The sequence below is a fragment of the Pleurodeles waltl genome, chromosome 6, assembly GCF_031143425.1.
Source record: "Pleurodeles waltl isolate 20211129_DDA chromosome 6, aPleWal1.hap1.20221129, whole genome shotgun sequence".
In the NCBI taxonomy this organism is placed as follows: domain Eukaryota; kingdom Metazoa; phylum Chordata; class Amphibia; order Caudata; family Salamandridae; genus Pleurodeles; species Pleurodeles waltl.
The window spans coordinates 124,912,959-124,936,025 of record NC_090445.1 but is presented as its reverse complement, the minus strand read 5'-3'; the positions used below and the strand labels follow the sequence as shown (position 1 = coordinate 124,936,025).

Sequence of the window (23,067 nt, the reverse complement as noted above, 5' to 3'; positions counted from 1 at the left end):
ACGATTTCCCGGCACTTGTCAGTGATGGGAGAAATACTGGCAATAAATCTAACCACTGGCAATCGCCCAGGATAGCATTCCAGCCCATCATTGTTTTGTCCTCTGTCAACTCATTTTGGACCCAGCCATATGCAAAGCAGTCTTGACCCTAATCCAATAGGAACAGTCCAACCCAAACTACCAAGCCATATCCTCCCTGAACTAGAACACAAGCAACCCAGGACCAGTTTGGCCCAGAAATTCAGAAATCCTATCCATCACTTTTTGTCTACTTATCAGTTCTCTCAGTTTCTTGGATGTTTTTGTCTAATCTTGTACCTTTCTTATCTTCAGGTGGATGACAATCCACTGTCTGAGCAGAGTGTGTCCCAGGTAAGGGTTTCTGCCTCAGTTTCACTCTTCACCCCTATTATTCTCTCTGTTTATGAGGGTTGAAACGTAGAGGTGGAGAAAGACCATAAGGGAGTGGAGATGTGAGTTTCTAGTCTCTTTGATGAGTTGTAAAGAGGTGACCAGAAAGTAATGTAAAGGAAGATGTGTAGTGAGTTTAAGGATGTTAATACACAATTAAATGTGATCACAGGTGAATTCCGAGTAAACAACCAAATCCACGTCATTGCGATAGAAGCTCTGCATTGACTCCTGTATATCGGGTGTGCCCAGCACATCATACTCGCTCATGAGGACTCCTAATGGTTTTCTGTGATCTGTTCAACTCTGCTTGATTACTATTTACATTAATCCCTGTGCCCCAGTCACATGAAATGGGCCTTTGTTGTGCATACACATGCTACTGACCTCTGGGGAGACACTGAATGTATCCATGTAACCTACAAAAATCTTAATTAACCCCTAAATCCATCAACCTGATCGCCCTTTGCATTGATGGAGCCAGTAAACTCACATGGCATAGTCCACAGCACCCACATAGAGCACATCCATGACTAGCCTCTGAATGCATCTCTGAAACAACCTCTCATCTCAGGAACTTTAGAACTCAACAACTTGACTATTCACACCCAATCCTCTGCCCAAGACACATGGGAAGGTGTCCAACTATATTACATGCTTTATTCGTGTTTGACGCCTACCAGTATCCACCCTCCACTCAACTCCTATTTGATCCTGCAGTATCCTCACTCACTCATGAGAACCATTTATATCTGTGCCATATTCGCCTTTAAGGGACCTTGGAGTTCCTCTCACAACCGCGCACACAACTTAGCAAAGAATAGCCTTTTGATCTAGGTTTTGCAGTGTATTTTTATATTGTTTGCCTGCTTTGCTGTTCAGTTTTTCAAAGAATCGCCCTGTTTGATGGCTAAAGTTCTCCTCTTGTCTTCTGTGGTAGGTCCTGCAGTCAGCCAAAGAGCAGATCAGATGGTCTATTCTTAAGTGAGTGCCCAGCAAGTGACGTGGACGCTACATTTCTGCTGCCCTTTGTTTGTGTGTCCGGACAGAGTGCATCGAACACCTTCCTCGAGGACTGCCGCAGCTTGCTTCCTTTGTTGATAAGCTATTTCTCATATTTACCAGCAGAACACACATGGAAGGAGGATGTCTCATACCAGCACGTGTCCTGTTCGCCTGCCAGACCACACCTGTGACATATTTCTGGTCACCTTGCAACTCGATAGTTGAAAGGTCTCCATGCTCCCGGGAAGTAGTGCTTGCAGCAGTTCTCAGTTTTCAAGGAAGCCACTACACAAGTTTCTTTAATTTTAAAATAGTATTAAACAGTGGAAGGTGGTCAATGTGGCATCACATTATGAGTGAAACCATTAAAAATGAGACGGCAGCCCTACACATACATTAGAGCTTTGCCAGCTTTCAACTGCTGTCTCCCTACAACAGATCATCACACTGTGAAAGTTGGCATGCTTCTCGGTGCCACCTGCCTTCCCCATGCGGTCCTTTCCCCGCCCTAAACCCGCCATGCCAATTCCGATACTTGCTTTGTTTCATCCTTCTGGAACCCCCTCCCAGACTCTGGTGATGCTTGTTTGCTGTGGTCTGCCTCTGAGTGACCTTCAAGTTTACAGTTGTCTTTGCAAGAGCCAAGACAGGAGAAATGTATAGTTTTGTAGATGTTCAGCTTGAATAAAATTCCTTCTTCTGAATGTTTGAGTGTGATTACGCACTCCCTTCTTTTTTCAGACTCCCTCTCTATACCATATTACACTTGTTCGTCCTCATAGCTCTTTTCCCCCTCGCCTCCACTTTAGTCTCTCCCTAGTTCTGCTTGCCTTACACTTCTCCACAGTTATTTTCATTTTTTTCCCCTCTGTTTGAGTCCAGCTCTTTTTTTTCTCATCTACATCCCTCTTCACTCCCTCCCTTCAGATGTGTTTGGCTCCATTTCTTCCTGCTGATTTGTTTTGTCTTTTCCACATCACTCACAATTTGGGGCCTCCCTCTGCACGTCTCCTGTAAAGGCATTACAATATTCTGTCACCATCACATATCCTTATCGATTAAGGCTTTGTGGGAGAACTCGCCTGCAGCGCTGTGTCTTCTGGGTCTTTGCTCTCTTGGGAGATAAGGATGGATGGGGGGGAAAACAGAAGCGGGAGAGGGAAATAATTTGGCAAGGAGAAAATGGAAAAGAGGTAGCGATCTAAGAGAGGGCCAAGGCAAGGAAAGAGGCGTAAAGGAAAAAGTGAAAGATAAATGAATCTGCCGGATGGGACTTTTATATTCATGGGAAGCCTTAACGGATGGAGCAGACATTCAACGAGTATCTGCTTGGGAATTGGATTTGTCTTCTCCATTCTTGCTAATTCTGTTTTCTCTCTTTGCTTTAGCGTGGAGCTTGTTTGCTCTTTCCTTCTTTATTATTTTACTTTGCAGTAGTACGATTTTTTTTGTAATGCGTGCCTGAAAATAGTGGAAGGGGTGGGGATTTGAGGCAAGTACCTCCCCGAAGTAGCCTAAAAAAATGAGGAAAGGAAATAAGTATGGTGGGTGTAAATTCAAAATTTTCATCAACCAATATAGGTATGTTTTAAGGTGTATCTAAGAGAATAGTATCAGTGTGGAAGATTGGAGAATATGCGGATGGCAGACCAGACAGCTGTGAAAAATAATGTCTGCAATTATATATATATATATATATGTTCGATGGCATGTGTAGCTGCAGATACACATGCTGTGCACATCCCGCCATCTGGTGTTGGGCTCGGAGTGTTACAAGTTGTTTTTCTTCGAAGAAGTCTTTTCGAGTCACGAGACCGAGGGACTCCTCCCATTTCGGCTCCATTGCGCATGGGCGTCGACTCCATCTTGGATTGTTTTTTTTCAGCCATCGGGTTCGGACGTGTTCCTTTTCGCTCCGTGTTTCGGGTCAGAAAGTTAGTTAGAATCTCGGAAAAATCATCAGTATTGTTTGCGTTCGGTATCGGGTTAGTTACAACAGATCGACACCGACTTTTGAAGAGCTCCGGTGGCCCCTCAGGGTTTTTTCGATCCCCCGTCGGGGCCTGGTCGGCCCAGCCACGTGTCTCTTCAAGGCTGATGGAACGGACCCCATTCCGCTTCTGCCCAAAATGCCATAACAAGTATCCATATACAGATCAGCATCTGGTCTGTAACTTGTGTTTGTCGCCAGAACACAAGGAAGATACTTGTGAAGCCTGTCGAGCGTTTCGGTCCAGGAAGACACTAAGAGACCGAAGAGCAAGGAGACTGCAAATGGCGTCGGTGCCGACAGGACAAGAGCGTTTCGAGGAGGAGGAAGAAACATTCTCCATCCAGGAATCGGACTCGGATGAGATCGATCCCGAAGAAACGCCGAAAACCGTGAGTAAGACGTCGAAACACAAAACTCACGAAAAAACCACTAAAGCCCAGGGGACACCACCGCCAACAGGCCATGGCTTAACCCGAGAAATAGGTGACCGATCATCGGCACCTAAAAAGGGCACGCTGGTGGCGAAGTCATCCGACTCCGGTCGAGATACAGCCACACAGCAATCTCGGGCCCGAGATAGTGGCTCCGAGCAGGTTCGGCACCGAGATAGCGGCACCGAAATGGGTCGGCACCGAGAGACCACGATGCCGAAAGTAAAGAAGGTTTCGTCGGAACCGAAAAAAGCAGCCGAAAAGGTTTCGATACCGAAACATCCGGCCTCGGAACCGAAAACAAGTTCCTACACTGAAGAACAAGGACTGTCCACACAAATGAAGACACATAGATTTGGACAGGAATTGGAAACAATAGAGCCAGACTATACACAAAGAAGGCTCCATATCCAAAAAGAAACGGGGCAGATCAGTACTCTCCCTCCCATTAAAATGAAACGCAAACTTGCCTTCCAAGAAAAAGACAAGCAGCCACAGGCAAAGGTGGCTAAACAAGTAACCCCGCCACCATCTCCACAATGCTCTCCGCAACCATCACCGGTAGCCACTCCACCAATGATGCAATCCCCAACTCATACAGGAATGAGTCAAGATGACCCTGACGCATGGGACCTTTATGACGCACCAGTGTCAGATAATAGTCCTGAATGTTATCCAGCTAGACCGTCGCCACCAGAGGATAGTACAGCCTACGCACAAGTGGTGTCGAGAGCAGCGGCATTTCATAATGTCAGCCTGCATGCTGAGCCCATTGAAGACAACTTTCTTTTTAACAAACTGTCGTCCACACACAGCCAGTATCAAAGTCTTCCTATGCTACCCGGAATGCTAAAACACTCCAAACAAGTGTTTGAAGAGCCTGTAAAAGGAAGGGCCATTAGTCCTAGAGTGGAGAAAAAATATAAACCGCCACCAACAGACCCCGTGTACATCACACAACAGCTAACACCGGACTCAGTTGTAGTAGGGGCAGCGCGCAAAAGAGCGAACTCACATACTTCAGGAGATGCACCACCTCCAGATAAAGAAAGTCGAAAATTCGACGCAGCAGGCAAGAGGGTGGCGGCACAGGCAGCAAACCAGTGCCGTATTGCCAATTCACAGGCTTTGTTGGCCAGATACGATAGGGCCCATTGGGACGAAATGCAACACTTTATAGAACATTTGCCCAAGGAGTTCCAAAAGAGAGCGCAGCAGGTAGTAGAAGAAGGACACAGTATCTCCAACAATCAGATACGGTCAGCAATGGATGCTGCAGACACAGCTGCTTGAACTGTCAACACAGCAGTAACAATAAGGAGACATGCATGGCTGCGTACATCAGGATTTAAACCAGAAATACAGCAAGCTGTGCTGAATATGCCATTCAACGGACAGCAGTTGTTTGGGCCGGAGGTGGACACTGCGATCGAAAAACATAAGAAAGACACTGACACAGCGAAAGCCATGGGCGCAATCTACTCCCCACAGAGCAGAGGCACATTTAGAAAAACACAGTTTAGAGGGGGGTTTAGAGGACAAAGCACAGAACCCACAACCTCACAAACAAGACCCACTTACCAGAGCCAGTATCAGCGGGGAAGTTTTCGGGGACAATATAAAGGGGGACAATTCCAAAAGAATAGAGGGAAGTTCCAAAGTCCCAAAACTCCTCAAAACAAGCAGTGACTTCCAAGTCACACATCCCCAACACATAACATCTGTGGGGGGGAGACTAACCAAGTTTTACGAACATTGGGAGGAAATAACAACAGACACTTGGGTCCTAGCAATTATCCAGCATGGTTATTGCATAGAATTTCTCAAATTCCCTCCAAACGTCCCACCGAAAACACACAATATGTCAAAACAACAAATAGATCTTCTAGGACTCGAAGTTCAGGCATTGCTACAAAAAGAAGCAATAGAATTAGTACCAAACCAACAGAAAGGGACAGGAGTTTACTCTCTGTACTTTCTCATACCCAAAAAAGACAAGAGTCTGAGACCTACACTAGATCTCAGAACATTAAATACATACATCAAATCAGATCACTTTCACATGGTGACATTACAGGACGTAATCCCACTGCTCAAAAAACAAGACTACATGACAACACTAGACCTAAAGGATGCATATTTCCATATACCGATACATCCTTCACACAGAAAGTACCTAAGGGGTGTATTCCAAGGGGTACTTACCAGTTCAAGGTGTTGCCATTCGGAATAACAACTGCGCCAAGAGTTTTTACAAAATGCCTAGCAGTAGTAGCTGCACATATCAGAAGGCAGCAAATACATGTGTTCCCATACCTAGACGATTGGTTAATCAAAACCATCACGCTAAAATGGTGTTCACAACACACAAAGTACGTCATAGAAATCCTCCACAATCTAGGTTTCTCAATCAACTACACAAAGTCACACCTTCTGCCATGTCAAACACAGCAATACTTAGGGGTGACAATCAACACAGCAAAAGGGATTGCCACTCCAAGCCCACAAAGGGTTCAAGCATTTCACAATGTAATAAAGACCATGTATCCAAAACAAAAGATACAAGTCAAAATGGTGATGAAACTACTAGGCATGATGTCCTCATGCATAGCCATTGTCCCGAACGCAAGGTTGCACATGCGGCCCTTACAACAGTGCCTAGCATCACAATGGTCACAAGCACAGGGTCAACTTCTAGATCTGGTGTTGATAGACCGCCAAACATACACCTCGCTTCAATGGTGGAACAGTATAAATTTAAACCAAGGGTGGCCTTTCCAAGACCCAGTGCCACAATATGTAATAACGACAGATGCCTCCATGATAGGGTGGGGAGCACACCTCAATCAACACAGCATCCAAGGACAATGGGACACTCAGCAAAAACAGTTTCACATAAATCACTTAGAACTATTGGGAGTATTTCTAGCGCTGAAAGCATTTCAACCCATAATAAGCCACAAACACATTATTGTCAAAACAGACAACATGACAACAATGTATTACCTAAACAAACAGGGAGGGACACACTCAACACAGTTGTGTCTCCTGGCACAAAAAATATGGCATTGGGCGATTCACAACCACATTCGCCTAAAAGCACAATTTATTCCAGGAATTCAGAACCAGTTAGCAGACAATCTCTCTCGGGATCACCAACAGATCCACGAATGGGAGATTCACCCCCAAATACTAAACAAATACTTCCAGAATTGGGGAACACCACAAATAGATCTATTTGCAACAAAGGAAAACGCAAAATGCCGAAACTTCGCGTCCAGGTACCCACAAGATCAGTCTCAGGGCAATGCGTTATGGATGAGCTGGTCAGGGATATTTGCTTACGCTTTTCCCCCTCTCCCACTCCTTCCATATCTGGTAAACAAATTGAGTCAAAACAAACTCAAACTCATACTGATAGCGCCAACATGGGCAAGACAACCTTGGTACACAACACTACTAGACCTCTCTGTAGTGCCTCATGTCAAACTACCAAACAGACCAGATCTGTTATCACAACACAAACAACAGATCAGACATCCAAATCCAGCATCACTGAATCTAGCAATTTGGCTCCTGAAGTCCTAGAATTCGGACACTTAGACCTTACACAGGAATGTATGGAGGTCATAAAACAAGCTAGAAAACCTACCACTAGACATTGCTATGCAAATAAGTGGAAAAGATTTGTTTATTACTGCCATAATAATCAAATTCAACCCTTACACGCATCTGCCAAAGACATCGTAAGATACTTACTACATTTGCAAAAGTCAAAGCTAGCTTTCTCTTCCATAAAGATACATCTTACCGCAATTTCAGCTTACCTGCAAATTACGCACTCAACCTCACTATTTAGGATACCAGCCATAAAAGCGTTTATGGAAGGACTAAAGAGAATTATACCACCAAGAACACCACCAGTTCCTTCATGGAACCTCAACATTGTCTTAACACGACTCATGGGTCCACCTTTTGAGCCCATGCACTCTTGTGAAATGCAATACTTAACATGGAAAGTTGCATTTTTAATTGCCATCACATCTCTAAGAAGAGTGAGTGAAATTCAAGCATTTACCATACAAGAACCATTTATTCAAATACACAAGCATAAAGTAGTTCTACGGACAAATCCAAAGTTTTTACCAAAAGTTATATCACTGTTCCACTTGAATCAAACATTAGAATTACCAGTGTTCCTCCCACAGCCAGACTCTGTAGCTGAAAGAGCACTACATACATTAGACATCAAAAGAGCGTTAATGTACTACATTGACAGAACAAAACTAATTCGAAAAACAAAACAATTATTTGTTGCTTTCCAAAAACCTCATACAGGTAATCCAATTTCTAAACCAGGCATTGCTAGATGGATAGTTAAGTGTATTCAAACCTGCTATCTTAAAGCAAAGAGAGAACTGCCTATCACACCAAAGGCACACTCAACCAGAAAGAAAGGTGCTACCATGGCCTTTCTAGGAAACATTCCAATGACCGAAATATGTAAGGCAGCTACATGGTCTACGCCTCATACATTTACCAAACACTACTGTGTAGATGTGTTAACGGCACAACAAGCCACAGTAGGTCAAGCAGTACTACGAACATTGTTTCAAACAACTTCAACTCCTACAGGCTGAACCACCGCTTTTGGGGAGATAACTGCTTACTAGTCTATGCACAGCATGTGTATCTGCAGCTACACATGCCATCGAACGGAAAATGTCACTTACCCAGTGTACATCTGTTCGTGGCATTAGTCGCTGCAGATTCACATGCGCCCACCCGCCTCCCCGGAAGCCTGTAGCCGTTAAGAAGTTGATCTTGAACATTTGTAAATTTGAAAATATATTACTTTAAACTACATTATGTACATTACTCCATTGCATGGGCACTATTACTAGCATACACAACTCCTACCTCACCCTCTGCGGGGAAAACAATCTAAGATGGAGTCGACGCCCATGCGCAATGGAGCCAAAATGGGAGGAGTCCCTCGGTCTCGTGACTCGAAAAGACTTCTTCGAAGAAAAACAACTTGTAACACTCCGAGCCCAACACCAGATGGCGGGATGTGCACAGCATGTGAATCTGCAGCGACTAATGCCACGAACAGATGTACACTGGGTAAGTGACATTTTCTATATATATATATATATATATATATATATATGTGTGTGTGTGTTTAAATAGTGGATAGATGCTTGTTGTTAACTTAAAAAAACAGAAGAATAGTAATATAAACGATAGATGTTTTTAAATTCGGAAAGTCTAGAAGGATAATTTAGACTATGATCCAAGATAAATACTTTAATAACTACAAATGCAGTATCTTGAAAAGAAACATCTACCCAGGTTTCTTATCTACCACTTTCCTTTCTCTGCATACAGTTGGTGGGGGAGTTGTGATTATGCTTTGTAACAGACTTTCTTTAGTGGTGGAGAGCAGCATGGTCGAAGAGTATGGAGAATTAGTGATTCTAACAGAAGAGTAGATTGTTCCATAAGGAGATTCTTCTAACTATTGCTGACATGCCTTAAAAGGATGCTTTAGAGTTTTTGATTGAAAAAATGTAGTTTTTTTTGTATATTGTTATGAAGAGTGTGGTATCCTAGGGTGGAAACTTTAATCTCCCCTTTGATGTGGAGCTGGGCATGTTTGTAATAGATACAAATAGTTGAGGGTTCTGAGCAATGTTAGCCTGAACTGAATGCTCCTATGTGAAAATCAGATCCAGACTGAAAGCAGTTTTTCTACTTGTCATCCCTTTTCGGCCCTCAGTCAAGAATTTGTTATGTTGTAGTTGCAAGTGAACTCCTAAAGAAGATTGTTAGTGTAGAGTATCTGCCAATGAATGTGGCAGACCATTCTTCAGCAATTTGTACCACAGAGTACTTTAAAATCATGGAACCCCATTTGATGGAGGTTTCCTATTGTTTTTGTTTAACTCCAAATGACTGACGGTTCCTAAGAGAAAATAAAGCAGGCAATACCTTTTTTCAGATACACTGGGAAGTTCTTATGGTAACATGTTGCGCATAGACAGGAGACTTCAAACTGGAAATAAAATAAAAGAAACTTTAATTTAAAAAGACACAGCTTACAACAAATTCACACAAAAAATATTTTGAATTTATGTAAGGTTATACTCACTCATGCATGACAACAATTAAATTGCCTATCTCAGAATGAATGCACTTGTATTTTATCTTTCAGGCGTCACAATAGAAACACAGGTACACTGGAAATTTCAGGGGAGGCACATGTAAAAATATACATTCAATCAAGGACTCTGTGTAGGAGGCTGGACTGGCTTGTAGTGAGTACCAAGGGGTACTTGCACCTTGCACCAGGCCCAGTTATCCCTTATTAGTGTATAGGGTGTCTAGCAGCTTAGGCTGATAGATAATGGTAGCTTAGCAGAGCAGCTTAGGCTGAACTAGGAGACGTGTGAAGCTACTACAGTACCACTTAGTGTCATATGCACAATATCATAAGAAAACACAATACACAGTTATACTAAAAATAAAGGTACTTTATTTTTATGACAATGTGCCAAAGTATCTTAGAGTGTACCCTCAGTGAGAGGATAGGAAATATACACAAGATATATATACACAATAGCAAAAATATGCAGTATAGTCTTAGAAAACAATGCAAACAATGTATAGTTACAATAGGATGCAATGGGGAAACATAGGGATAGGGGCAACACAAACCATATACTCCAAAAGTGGAATGCGAACCACGAATGGACCCCAAACCTATGTGACCTTGTAGAGGGTCGCTAGGACTATTAGAAAATAGTGAGAGTTAGAAAAATAACCCTCCCCAAGACCCTGAAAAGTGAGTGCAAAGTGCACTGAAGTTCCCCTAAGGACAAAATAGTCGTGTTAGAGGAATAATGCAGGAAAGACACAAACCAGCAATGCAACAACTGTGGATTTCCAATCTAGGGTACCTGTGGAACAAGGGGACCAAGTCCAAAAGTCACAAGCAAGTCGGAGATGGGCAGATGCCCAGGAAATGCCAGCTGCGGGTGCAAAGAAGCTTCGACTGGACAGAAGAAGCTGAGGTTTCTGCAGGAACGAAAAGGGCTAGAGACTTCCCCTTTGGTGGACGGATCCCTCTCGCCTTGGAGAGTCGTGCAGAAGTGTTTTCCCACCGGAAGGACGCCAACAAGCCTTGCTAGTCGCAAATCGTGCGTTTGGCGTTTTTGGACGCTGCTGGGGCCCAGGAGGGACCAGGAGGTCGCAAATTAGACCTGAAGAGAGAGGGGACGTCGAGCAAGACAAAGAGCCCTCACTGAAGCAGGTAGCACCCGGAGAAGTGCCAGAAACAGGCACTACGAGGATGCGTGAAACGATGCTCGCCGAAGTTGCACAAAGGAGTCCCACGTCGCCGGAGACCAACTTAGAAAGTCGTGCAATGCAGGTTAGAGTGCCGTGGACCCAGGCTTGGCTGTGCACAAAGGATTTCCGCCGGAAGTGCACAGGGGCCGGAGTAGCTGCAAAGTCGCGGTTCCCAGCAATGCAGCCCAGCGAGGTGAGGCAAGGACTTACCTCCACCAAACTTGGGCTGAAGAGTCACTGGACTGTGGGGGTCACTTGGACAGAGTCGCTGGATTCGAGGGACCTCGCTCGTCGTGCTGAGAGGAGACCCAAGGGACCGGTAATGCAGCTTTTTGGTGCCTGCGGTTGCAGGGGGAAGATTCCGTCGACCCATGGGAGATTTCTTCGGAGCTTCTGGTGCAGAGAGGAGGCAGGCTACCCCCACAGCATGCACAAGCAGGAAAACAGTCGAGAAGGCGGCAGGATCAGCGTTACAGAGTTGCAGTAGTCGTCTTTGCTACTATGTTGCAGGTTTGCAGGCTTCCAGCGCGGTCAGCAGTCGATTCCTTATCAGAAGGTGAAGAGGGAGATGCAGAGGAACTCGGATGAGCTCTTGCATTCGTTATCTAAAGTTTCCCCAGAGCCAGAGACCCTAAATAGCCAGAAAAGAGGGTTTGGCTACCTAGGAGAGAGGATAGGCTACTAACACCTGAAGGAGCCTATCAGCAGGAGTCTCTGACGTCACCTGGTGGCACTGGCCACTCAGAGCAGTCCAGTGTGCCAGCAGCACCTCTGTTTCCAAGATGGCAGAGGTCTGGAGCACACTGGAGGAGCTCTGGACACCTCCCAGGGGAGGTGCAGGTCAGGGGAGTGGTCACTCCCCTTTCCTTTGTCCAGTTTCGCGCCAGAGCAGGGGCTAAGGGGTCCCTGAACCGGTGTAGACTGGCTTATGCAGAATTGGGCACATCTGTGCCCAACAAAGCATTTCCAGAGGCTGGGGGAGGCTACTCCTCCCCTGCCTTCACACCATTTTCCAAAGGGAGAGGGTGTCACACCCTCTCTCAGAGGAAGTTCTTTGTTCTGCCATCCTGGGCCAGGCCTGGCTGGACCCCAGGAGGGCAGCTGCCTGTCTGAGGGGTTGGCAGCAGCAGCAGCTGCAGTGAAACCCCAGGAAGGGCAGTTTGGCAGTACCAGGGTCTGTGCTACAGACCACTGGGATCATGGGATTGTGCCAACTATGCCAGGATGGCATAGAGGGGGCAATTCCATGATCATAGACATGTTACATGGCCATATTCGGAGTTACCATTGTGAAGCTACATATAGGTAGTGACCTATATGTAGTGTACGCGTGTAATGGTGTCCCCGCACTCACAAAGTTCAGGGAATTGGCTCTGAACAATGTGGGGGCACCTTGGCTAGTGCCAGGGTGCCCTCACACTAAGTAACTTTGCACCTAACCTTTACCAGGTAAAGGTTAGACATATAGGTGACTTATAAGTTACTTAAGTGCAGTGTAAAATGGCTGTGAAATAACGTGGACGTTATTTCACTCAGGCTGCAGTGGCAGGCCTGTGTAAGAATTGTCAGAGCTCCCTATGGGTGGCAAAAGAAATGCTGCAGCCCATAGGGATCTCCTGGAACCCCAATACCCTGGGTACCTCAGTACCATATACTAGGGAATTATAAGGGTGTTCCAGTAAGCCAATGTAAATTGGTAAAAATGGTTACTAGCCTGTTAGTGACAATTTGGAAAGAAATGAGAGAGCATAACCACTGAGGTTCTGATTAGCAGAGCCTCAGTGAGACAGTTCGTCACTACACAGGTAACACATTCAGGCACACTTATGAGCACTGGGGCCCTGGGTTACCAGGGTCCCAGTGAAACATACAACTAAAACAACATATATACAGTGAAAAATGGGGGTAACATGCCAGGCAAGATGGTACTTTCCTACACAACCCCCCCCCAAACGAAGGACAATAAGACTAGCCATGACCTGATGAGTCTTCATTGTCTAAGTGGAAATATCTGGAGAGTCCATCTGCATTGGAGTGGCCACTCCCAGGTCTATGTTCCACTGTATAGTCCATTCCCTGTAGGGATATGGACCACCTCAACAATTTAGGATTTTCACCTTTCATTTGTTTTAGCCAAAGTAGAGGTTTGTGGTCTGTCTGAACAATGAAGTGAGTGCCAAACAGGTATGGCCTCAACTTCTTCAGAGCCCAGACCACAGCAAAGGCCTCCCTCTCAATGGCAGACCAACGCTTTTCTCTAGGGGTCAACCTCCTACTAATAAAAGCAACAGGTTGATCCTGGCCCTCAGAATTAAGTTGTGATAGGACTGCCCCTACTCCTAATTCAGATGCATCAGTTTGGACATAGAATTTTTTAGAGTAACAAGGGCTTTTCAGGACAGGTGCAGAGCACATGGCCTGCTTCAGCTCCTCAAAAGCTTTCTGACAGTTTGCTGTCCATAATACCTTTTTAGGCATTTTCTTGGATGTGAGGTCATTAAGAGGGGCTGCAATGGAGCCATAGTTCTTAATGAACCTCCTGTAGTACCCAGTGAGGCCTAGGAAGGCTCTCACCTGAGTCTGAGTGGTAGGGGGAACCCAATCAATAATTGTCTGGATTTTCCCCTGAAGTGGTGCAATCTGTTCCCCACCAACAAGGTGTCCCAGATAAACCACCTTACCCTGCCCTATCTGGCACTTTGAAGCCTTGATAGTGAGGCCTGCCTTTTGCAGGGCCTCCAAAACTTTCCATAGGTGGACCAGGTGATCATCCCAGCTGGAGCTAAAGACAGCTATATCGTCCAAATATGCTGCACTGAAAGCTTCCAGCCCTTGCAGGACTGTGTTCACCAACCTCTGAAAAGTGGCAGGTGCATTTTTCAAACCAAAAGGCATTACAGTAAACTGGTAATGTCCTCCAATGGTAGAAAATGCAGTCTTAGATTTAGCATCTTCTGATAATTTGATCTGCCAATACCCTGCAGTCAAATCAAAAGTGCTTAGATACTTGGCAGATGCCAGTGTATCTATAAGCTCATCTGCCCTGGGTATAGGGTGAGCATCAGTTTTGGTTACCAAGTTGAGACCTCTATAGTCTACACAAAACCGCATTTCCTTCTTTCCATCTTTCGAATTGGGTTTTGGTACCAGTACCACAGGAGAAGCCCATGGACTGTCAGAGTGCTCAACCACTCCTAGTTCCAACATTTTCTGAACTTCTTGCTTTATGCAGTCCCTGACATGGTCAGGCTGCCTATAGATCTTACTTTTGACAGGTAAACTGTCTCCAGTATCTATAGTGTGCTCACACCAAGAAGTGGTGCCTGGCACAGTAGAGAAGAGTTCTGAAAATTGTCCTAGGAGATTTATGCAATGGTCTTTCTGCTCAGCAGTAAGACAATCTGCCAAAACTACACCTTCCACAAGAGCATCTTGTTCTGTGGAAGAGAAGAGATCAGGTAGAGGATCACTGTCTTCTTCCTGTCCCTCATCAGTTGCCATGAGCAGGGTGAGATCAGCCCTGTCATAGTAGGGTTTCAGGCGGTTGACATGGAGCACCCTAAGAGGACTCCTGGCAGTGCCTAAGTCAACCAAGTAGTTGACTTCACCCTTCTTTTCAACAATTGTGTGGGGTCCACTCCATTTATCTTGGAGTGCTCTTGGGGCCACAGGCTCCAAGACCCACACTTTCTTCCCTGGTTGGTACTGGACCAAAACAGCCTTCTGATCATGCCATTGCTTCTGGATCTCTTGGCTGGCCTGAAGGTTTTTACTGGCCTTTTTCATGTACTCAGCCATCCTTGATCTGAGGCCAAGTACATAATCTACAATATCCTGCTTAGGAGCTTTAAAAGGTTGTTCCCAACCCTCCTTTACAAGTGTGAGTGGACCCCTAACAGGGTGTCCAAAAAGAAGTTCAAAGGGGCTGAAGCCCACTCCTTTCTGGGGTACCTCCCTGTAGGCAAAAAGGAGGCATGGTAGAAGGATATCCCATCTCCTGCGGAGTTTTTCAGGGAGACCCATAATCATGCCTTTGAGAGTTTTATTAAATCTCTCCACCAGTCCATTTGTTTGTGGATGATAGGGTGTTGTGAACTTGTACGTTACACCACACTCCTTCCACATGGCCTTTAAGTATGCAGACATGAAATTGCTTCCTCTGTCTGATACTACTTCCTTTGGGAAGCCCACCCTGGAAAATATTCCCAGGAGGGCCTTTGCCACTGCAGGAGCTGTAGTGGTCCTTAAAGGAATTGCTTCAGGATATCTTGTGGCATGGTCCACTACCACCAAGATAAACCTATTGCCTGAAGCAGTAGGAGGGTCAAGGGGGCCAACTATGTCAACCCCTACCCTTTCAAAGGGAACCCCAACCACAGGCAGTGGGATAAGGGGTGCCTTTGGAGTGCCACCTGTCTTGCCACTGGCTTGACAGGTTTCACAGGACTTACAAAATTCCTTTGTGTCCTCAGACATCCTAGGCCAATGAAACAGGGGAACAAGCCTGTCCCAAGTTTTCATTTGTCCTAGATGCCCAGCTAAGGGAATGTCATGTGCCAGTGTTAGGAGGAACTTTCTGTACTCCTGAGGAATCACTAATCTCCTGGCAGCTCCAGGTTTAGGATCCCTATGCTCAGTGTACAAGAGGTTGTCCTCCCAGTAAACTCTGTGAGAGTCACTGACATCCCCATTAGCCTGTTTGACAGCTTGCTGTCTGAGACCCTCTAATGTGGGACAGGTTTGCTGTGCCACACTCAGCTCCTCTCTGGCAGGCCCCCCTTCACCCAAAAGCTCAGCAGTGTCTGCTTCCAGCTCCTCTGGTGTAGGTTCTGCACAGGGAGGGAATTCTTCTTCCTCAGAAGTTGAATCCACTGTAGAGGGAGGGATAGTAGGAAGTGGTTTGCTTCTACTAGCCCTAGCTTTAGGGAGCACTTGGTCCATTGTTCCAGGATCCAAGTTTCCCTGTCCTTTTTGCTTTTTGGCCTGAGCCCTTGTCAAAGCAAAAATATGCCCTGGGATGCCCAGCATTGCTGCATGGGCCTCCAACTCCACATCTGACCAAGCTGATGTCTCCAAATCATTCCCTAATAGACAGTCTACAGGTAAATCTGAAGCTACCACAACTTTCTTTGGACCAGTTACCCCCCCCCCCAGTTGAGATTTACAACAGCCATGGGGTGGCTTTGTGTTATGTTGTGAGCATCGGTTACTTGGTACTGGTGTCCAAGTATGTGTTGTTCAGGGTGCACCAGTTTCTCAATCACCATTGTGACACTGGCACCTGTGTCCCTGTAGGCCTGGACCTCAACACCATTTATTAGGGTTAGTTGCTTGTACTTCTCCAAGTTATGGGGGCAAGCAACCAAAGTGGCTAAATCAATAGCCCCTTCAGAGACTAAAGTAGCCTCTGTGGTCTCCCTAATCAGGCCAACCCCAACTAAATTACCAAAAGTGAGCCCAGCTACTCCCTTGGATTGGCTATTAGTAGGTTTGCTCCCACCACCACTGCTATTAGTAGGGACACTAGGTGTAGCAGTAGGGGTTGTAGTGGTAGGAGCTGTGGTGCCTTTCTTTGGACAACTGGGATCTGTTGTCCAATGGCCTTTTATTTTACATAAATAGCACCATGGTTTCTTTTCCTTGTTCTGATTAAAGGAGGATTTGGACCCACCACCCCCACCAGAGTGTTTTTGTGGGCCTGATGAAGACTCATTTTTAGATTTGTCCCCACCCTTGTCAGAAGACTTACCATCCTTCTTTTTGTTGCCATCTTTGTCACCCCCTGTATGAACTTTTCTGTTCACTCTTGTTCTGACCCATTTGTCTGCCTTCTTTCCCAATTCTTGGGGAGAGGTCAGATCAGAGTCCACCAAGTACTGGTGCAACAAATCAGACACACAATTATTAAGAATATGCTCTCTCAGGATCAAGTTATACAGGCTGTCATAATCAGTAACTTTACTGCCATGTAACCACCCCTCCAAGGCCTTCACTGAATGGTCAATGAAATCAACCCAGTCTTGTGAAGACTCCTTTTTGGTCTCTCTGAACTTTATCCTGTACTGTTCAGTGGTTAAGCCATAACCATCCAGGAGTGCATTCTTAAGAACTTGGAAATTATTAGCATCATTTTCTTTCACAGTAAGGAGCCTATCCCTACCTTTTCCACTAAATGATAGCCATAGGATAGCAGCCCACTGCCTTTGAGGGACATCCTGTACAACACAGGCCCTCTCAAGTGCAGCAAACCACTTGTTAATGTCATCCCCCTCCTTATAAGGGGGGAACTATCTTGTGCAGATTCCTGGAATCATGCTCTTTTGCTGGATGACTATGGGGAATACTACTGCTGCCACCATGGGTATCTAAACCCAACTTCTGTCTTTCCTTCTCTAATTCAAAAGACTGTCTATCCAAATCCAGCTGTTGCTTTTTAAGCTTCAGTCTGGTTTGTTCCACCCTCAACTTATTGAGTTCCCTCTCTAACATTCTGTCATCAGGGTTGGTGGGAGGGACATTTCTAGAAACAGAGCTATGATGGGAATGAACAGAAGGAGACCTGTCCCTTACAGAAGGCACCCTAACAGCTTGGTTTACAGAAACATTACTACCAGTATGGTGAGAATAAATGCTTTTGCTATGATGTGAGACAACACTATTTATTTGGTGTGGCTCATCATCATTACCATCTATGCTAGATTGTCTAGTAATGGGCAGGCTAGGAAGTTTCTTTCCTGAATCTTTTCCTGGGGGAGTCCCTGAATCAGATTGGGAACTATTAGGTACTTTTTCAACAGATGGGGCACCTATGGCCTTATCCTGTTCTCTAAGCATGTTAAGTAACAGTTCCAAGGAAGGATTCTTCCCTACACTCAAACCTCTCTCTATACAGAGACTCCTTGCTCTTTTCCAGCTAAGGTTGTCATATGCAAGTTTGGACAGATCAACACTTTGGCCTGTGCCAGACATTTTTTTGAGAGAGTTAAAGTGATAGAAAAAGAGAAAAAAGTTTTCAGAACTTTTTGGAAAGACAGAAAAAAACTTTTTAAACTTTTAAGAACTTTTTGAAAGTTTAGGAGTACTTTTCAGCACTTAGAAAAGAGTGAAAAGAGGAAATGCAAAACTTTTTGGCTATGTGTATATACACTGACCTTGTTTTGTATATTTTTCTCTTATGAAAAGTACAATGACAAGAGTGGTAAGTAGTCTCAAGCACTTATCCCACCACTGCACAACCAATGTAGGAGGCTGGACTGGCTTGTAGTGAGTACCAAGGGGTACTTGCACCTTGCACCAGGCCCAGTTATCCCTTATTAGTGTATAGGGTGTCTAGCAGCTTAGGCTGATAGATAATGGTAGCTTAGCAGAGCAGCTTAGGCTGAACTAGGAGACGTGTGAAGCTACTACAGTACCACTTAGTGTCATATGAACAATATCATAAGAAAACACAATACACAGTTATACTAAAAATAAAGGTACTTTATTTTTATGACAATGTGCCAAAGTATCTTAGAGTGTACCCTCAGTGAGAGGATAGGAAATATACACAAGATATATATACACAATAGCAAAAATATGCAGTATAGTCTTAGAAAACAGTGCAAACAATGTATAGTTACAATAGGATGCAATGGGGAAACATAGGGATAGGGGCAACACAAACCATATACTCCAAAAGTGGAATGCGAACCACGAATGGACCCCAAACCTATGTGACCTTGTAGAGGGTCGCTAGGACTATTAGAAAATAGTGAGAATTAGAAAAATAACCCTCCCCAAGACCCTGAAAAGTGAGTGCAGTGCACTGAAGTTCCCCTAAGGACAAAATAGTCGTGTTAGAGGAATAATGCAGGAAAGACACAAACCAGCAATGCAACAACTGTGGATTTCCAATCTAGGGTACCTGTGGAACAAGGGGACCAAGTCCAAAAGTCACAAGCAAGTCGGAGATGGGCAGATGCCCAGGAAATGCCAGCTGCGGGTGCAAAGAAGCTTCGACTGGACAGAAGAAGCTGAGGTTTCTGCAGGAACGAAAAGGGCTAGAGACTTCCCCTTTGGTGGACGGATCCCTCTCGCCTTGGAGAGTCGTGCAGAAGTGTTTTCCCGCCGGAAGGACGCCAACAAGCCTTGCTAGTCGCAAATCGTGCGTTTGGCGTTTTTGGACGCTGCTGGGGCCCAGGAGGGACCAGGAGGTCGCAAATTAGACCTGAAGAGAGAGGGGACGTCGAGCAAGACAAAGAGCCCTCACTGAAGCAGGTAGCACCCGGAGAAGTGCCAGAAACAGGCACTACGAGGATGCGTGAAACGGTGCTCGCCGAAGTTGCACAAAGGAGTCCCACGTCGCCGGAGACCAACTTAGAAAGTCGTGCAATGCAGGTTAGAGTGCCGTGGACCCAGGCTTGGCTGTGCACAAAGGATTTCCGCCGGAAGTGCACAGGGGCCGGAGTAGCTGCAAAGTCGCGGTTCCCAGCAATGCAGCCCAGCGAGGTGAGGCAAGGACTTACCTCCACCAAACTTGGGCTGAAGAGTCACTGGACTGTGGGGGTCACTTGGACAGAGTCGCTGGATTCGAGGGACCTCGCTCGTCGTGCTGAGAGGAGACCCAAGGGACCGGTAATGCAGCTTTTTGGTGCCTGCGGTTGCAGGGGGAAGATTCCGTCGACCCACAGGAGATTTCTTCAGAGCTTCTGGTGCAGAGAGGAGGCAGGCTACCCCCACAGCATGCACAAGCAGGAAAACAGTCGAGAAGGCGGCAGGATCAGCGTTACAGAGTTGCAGTAGTCGTCTTTGCTACTATGTTGCAGGTTTGCAGGCTTCCAGCGCGGTCAGCAGTTGATTCCTTATCAGAAGGTGAAGAGGGAGATGCAGAGGAACTCGGATGAGCTCTTGCATTCGTTATCTAAAGTTTCCCCAGAGACAGAGACCCTAAATAGCCAGAAAAGAGGGTTTGGCTACCTAGGAGAGAGGATAGGCTACTAACACCTGAAGGAGCCTATCAGCAGGAGTCTCTGACGTCACCTGGTGGCACTGGCCACTCAGAGCAGTCCAGTGTGCCAGCAGCACCTCTGTTTCCAAGATGGCAGAGGTCTGGAGCACACTGGAGGAGCTCTGGACACCTCCCAGGGGAGGTGCAGGTCAGGGGAGTGGTCACTCCCCTTTCCTTTGTCCAGTTTCGCGCCAGAGCAGGGGCTAAGGGGTCCCTGAACCGGTGTAGACTGGCTTATGCAGAATTGGGCACATCTGTGCCCAACAAAGCATTTCCAGAGGCTGGGGGAGGCTACTCCTCCCCTGCCTTCACACCATTTTCCAAAGGGAGAGGGTGTCACACCCTCTCTCAGAGGAAGTTCTTTGTTCTGCCATCCTGGGCCAGGCCTGGCTGGACCCCAGGAGGGCAGCTGCCTGTCTGAGGGGTTGGCAGCAGCTGCAGTGAAACCCCAGGAAGGGCAGTTTGGCAGTACCAGGGTCTGTGCTACAGACCACTGGGATCATGGGATTGTGCCAACTATGCCAGGATGGCATAGAGGGGGCAATTCCATGATCATAGACATGTTACATGGCCATATTCGGAGTTACCATTGTGAAGCTACATATAGGTAGTGACCTATATGTAGTGTACGCGTGTAATGGTGTCCCCGCACTCACAAAGTTCAGGGAATTGGCTCTGAACAATCTGGGGGCACCTTGGCTAGTGCCAGGGTGCCCTCACACTAAGTAACTTTGCACCTAACCTTTACCAGGTAAAGGTTAGACATATAGGTGACTTATAAGTTACTTAAGTGCAGTGTAAAATGGCTGTGAAATAACGTGGACGTTATTTCACTCAGGCTGCAGTGGCAGGCCTGTGTAAGAATTGTCAGAGCTCCCTATGGGTGGCAAAAGAAATGCTGCAGCCCATAGGGATCTCCTGGAACCCCAATACCCTGGGTACCTCAGTACCATATACTAGGGAATTATAAGGGTGTTCCAGTAAGCCAATGTAAATTGGTAAAAATGGTCACTAGCCTGTTAGTGACAATTTGGAAAGAAATGAGAGAGCATAACCACTGAGGTTCTGATTAGCAGAGCCTCAGTGAGACAGTTAGTCACTACACAGGTAACACATTCAGGCACACTTATGAGCACTGGGGCCCTGGGTTACCAGGGTCCCAGTGACACATACAACTAAAACAACATATATACAGTGAAAAATGGGGGTAACATGCCAGGCAAGATGGTACTTTCCTACACTCTGCTGACCAGTCAATAACTCAGTTCTTGGACATTTATTAATAACTATGGTCATACCTCTGGAGATGAATTGGAAATAACCTGTTATTTAACATATAGGTGGTCATTCTGACCTCGGCGGTAAAAGGCGCCTACCGCCGGTCAGAAATCCTCCATAATCCCGCCGCGGTCGCGGAAACACGCCACGGTCATTCTGACCCGCAGCAGCCAAACCTCCAAAAATCCGACAGCCACAACAGACCGCCAGACCAGCGGTCGGCGGAAAAGTGGAGGTGACAAAACCTCCACCGTCACGCCAACAGAAATACGCCCATGCAATTACGACCCACGAATCCACGCGGCGGTCTTTCAAACACGGTTTTCCATTGGCGTGACACACCGCCGCGGTCAGAATACACACAAACGAACAAAACTCAGCCACAGTGGACAATTTGAATTCCACACACCTGATACACATACACACACCACTCCCACACACACAATACAATATAAAACACACACCCACATCACCCACAAACCCCTACGACCAAAAATTCTGAAAGAAGGCCAGAGCGAGACACCACCATCCACAAACTAGCAGCCACAGCCACTCAACACCATCACCCACACAATATCCACACACAAAACAACACACACCACCACACTCAACACACTTAACTACACATACTCCACCCCACACATCATACACACCACCCCATGGCACCCCAAAGACACCCCCGCTTCTCAGACGAAGAACTCAGGGTCATGGTGGAGGAAATCGTTCGGGTAGAGCCCCAGCTGTTCGGCACACAGATCCAATACACCAGCATTGCCCGGAGGACAGAGCTATGGCAGAGGATTGTCGACAGGGTCAACGCTGTGGGACAGCACCCCAGAAATCGGGAAGACATCAGGAAGCGATGGAACGACCTACGGGGGAAGGTGCGTTCCATGGTATCCAGGCACAACATCGCCGTGCAGAAGACTGGCGGAGGACCCCCACCTCAACCCCCACAATTTACAACATGGGAGGAGGAAGTCTTGAACATCCTGCATCCTGACGGCCTCGCAGGAGTCGGCGGAGGAATGGATACTGGTAAGTTGAAGCTTCACTACTGCTTCCCCCCCACCTGCATGCCAAATCATACCCCAACCCTCACCCCCATCCTCGAACCCCCACCCCCATCCTCACCCCCACCCTCACCCCCACCACCATCCTCACCCCCACCACCATCCTCACCCCCACCCCCAGCACACCTATTCCCTGCCAATGTCTCACCATCACAACCCACACATCCCAAAACCTAGGCCTGCATGCGTCCACTAAGCATGGACACCCATCACCAAAGCATGCCCAATGCATATACACATCCCCCCCACAAGCCACCCTCACCAAAGCCCCCACACACGAATGCCAGCACTTGGGGACACGGGAACCCACAGATACACCCATATGCCACACATTGAAACTATAACCATACCTCTATACCCCTGCAGGACCCGACCGTCAACACACTGCCACGGAGGGCCCAGAATTCTCCACACCCCCCACCCAAGAGGCCGTCAGCGATGACAGCAGCTCTGTCGACCTGGACACCGATGACCAGCCCGGACCATCGGGGACCTCTGGACAGTCGGTTCCCCTCACACAGGCCCAGGCCACTACAG

General features: G+C 46.5%; 1 protein-coding gene across 2 annotated transcripts in view; it reads left to right on the top strand.

Annotated features, from left to right (window-relative positions):
• The window catches only part of COPZ2 (COPI coat complex subunit zeta 2), a 69,896-nt gene extending 67,776 nt beyond the window's left edge, over positions 1–2,120 (top strand). For both annotated transcript variants that reach the window (XR_011204737.1, XM_069237526.1), the window contains 2 exons: positions 334–372; positions 1,352–2,120. Coding sequence is in view for 1 of the 2 variants with exons in the window: in XM_069237526.1 (XP_069093627.1) it covers positions 334–372; positions 1,352–1,399 (87 nt within the window). In the remaining variant the exon portion in view is untranslated. The remainder of the gene's footprint in view (positions 1–333; positions 373–1,351) is intronic.
• The last annotated feature ends 20,947 nt before the right edge of the window (positions 2,121–23,067 follow it).